This window comes from Priapulus caudatus, unplaced genomic scaffold, assembly GCF_000485595.1.
Source record: "Priapulus caudatus unplaced genomic scaffold, Priapulus_caudatus-5.0.1 Scaffold280, whole genome shotgun sequence".
NCBI lineage: Eukaryota > Metazoa > Priapulida > Priapulimorpha > Priapulimorphida > Priapulidae > Priapulus > Priapulus caudatus.
The window spans coordinates 107784-108861 of NW_014577341.1; the positions used below are offsets into that span (position 1 = coordinate 107784).

Consider the following 1078-nt stretch of genomic DNA (forward strand, 5'->3'; position numbering starts at 1 on the left):
ACCTCTAGTGGGAGGCAACGACCTCTACAGGGAGGCGGCGACCTCTACGGGAAGGCGTCGACCTCTAGTGGGAGGCGGCGACCTCGTACGTACGTACCCGGGACGAGAAGCGGTCGTCGAATGCGTGCTTGGCGAGCTGGTTGCGCAGCATGGCGATGGCGACGCGGCGTACGTCGCGGTACTCCCGCAGCGCCGACCGCACCTCCAGCAGCAGCACCCCGGCGAGGAAGTGATACTTGCGGAACTCGTCTGTCAGCGTGAAGTCCAGGTGCAGGTCTGGAAGATGCAGAGGCGTTACCGCCTGTCAAACGCGTGCCGCCGCACGTCGCATCGCGTCGCGCACTAACTTCGGTTGCATTACGTACGTCAGGATTAGAAATGTATATTTTTACCAGGCTGCCCCCGACTTGCTGCCAGAGAAAAATATAGGAAAATATAGGTGTTGCCGCTGGACTGAGCCATCGCCCGTTGCGTCAGGTGCTAATCTCGGTTGTGTTATGTACGTCGGGTTTAGAAATTCTTTAGTAACTTTAGAAACTTTGTAGAGAACTAGAGACTTTTTTTTTACCAGGCAGCAACGACTTGCTGCTAGAGAAAAATGCAGGAAAATAAAAAACTTAAAATAAATTTACTCAACCAGGCAGAATCATTGGTGCTGTTACTTGTGGTTTATTAGGAATTTGTTGGCAGCACATATTTGCTGCTGGCGTTGAGAGCGACCAGCAAACTGACCATTGCAGGCAGCAAAACTGCTGATGGTTGCCCTTAATTTCGAACCTAGGTACATGTTTATTTACATATTTATTTTATACGAGACACCTAGACAGATTACATCTATTATGTTATTGTTCACTAGGCTATTACGGTATGTACATAGCAGTGATGTATACCGGCATTGTATGAAACATGTAAAGACCATTGACATTAACATTTTACATTGGATTTTTATCCTTTATAATTTTATCATAACATTTCTTTGTGAAACAATCTTAAATAGATGAGCTGTTTCTAGTTCACTGTTTAGATTATAGGATGAATAAATCCTCTATAACAGCCACTAAACTACAAGAGCAAAAGA

General features: G+C 46.0%; 1 protein-coding gene across 1 annotated transcript in view; it reads right to left on the reverse strand.

The window, feature by feature from the left end:
- The window catches only part of LOC106808474 (dedicator of cytokinesis protein 9-like), a gene marked incomplete in the record, with an annotated part of 57933 nt that overhangs the window by 18904 nt on the left and 37951 nt on the right, over window positions 1-1078 (reverse strand). The window contains 1 exon segment of the mRNA XM_014811209.1: window positions 98-276. Coding sequence (XP_014666695.1) covers window positions 98-276 — 179 coding nt within the window.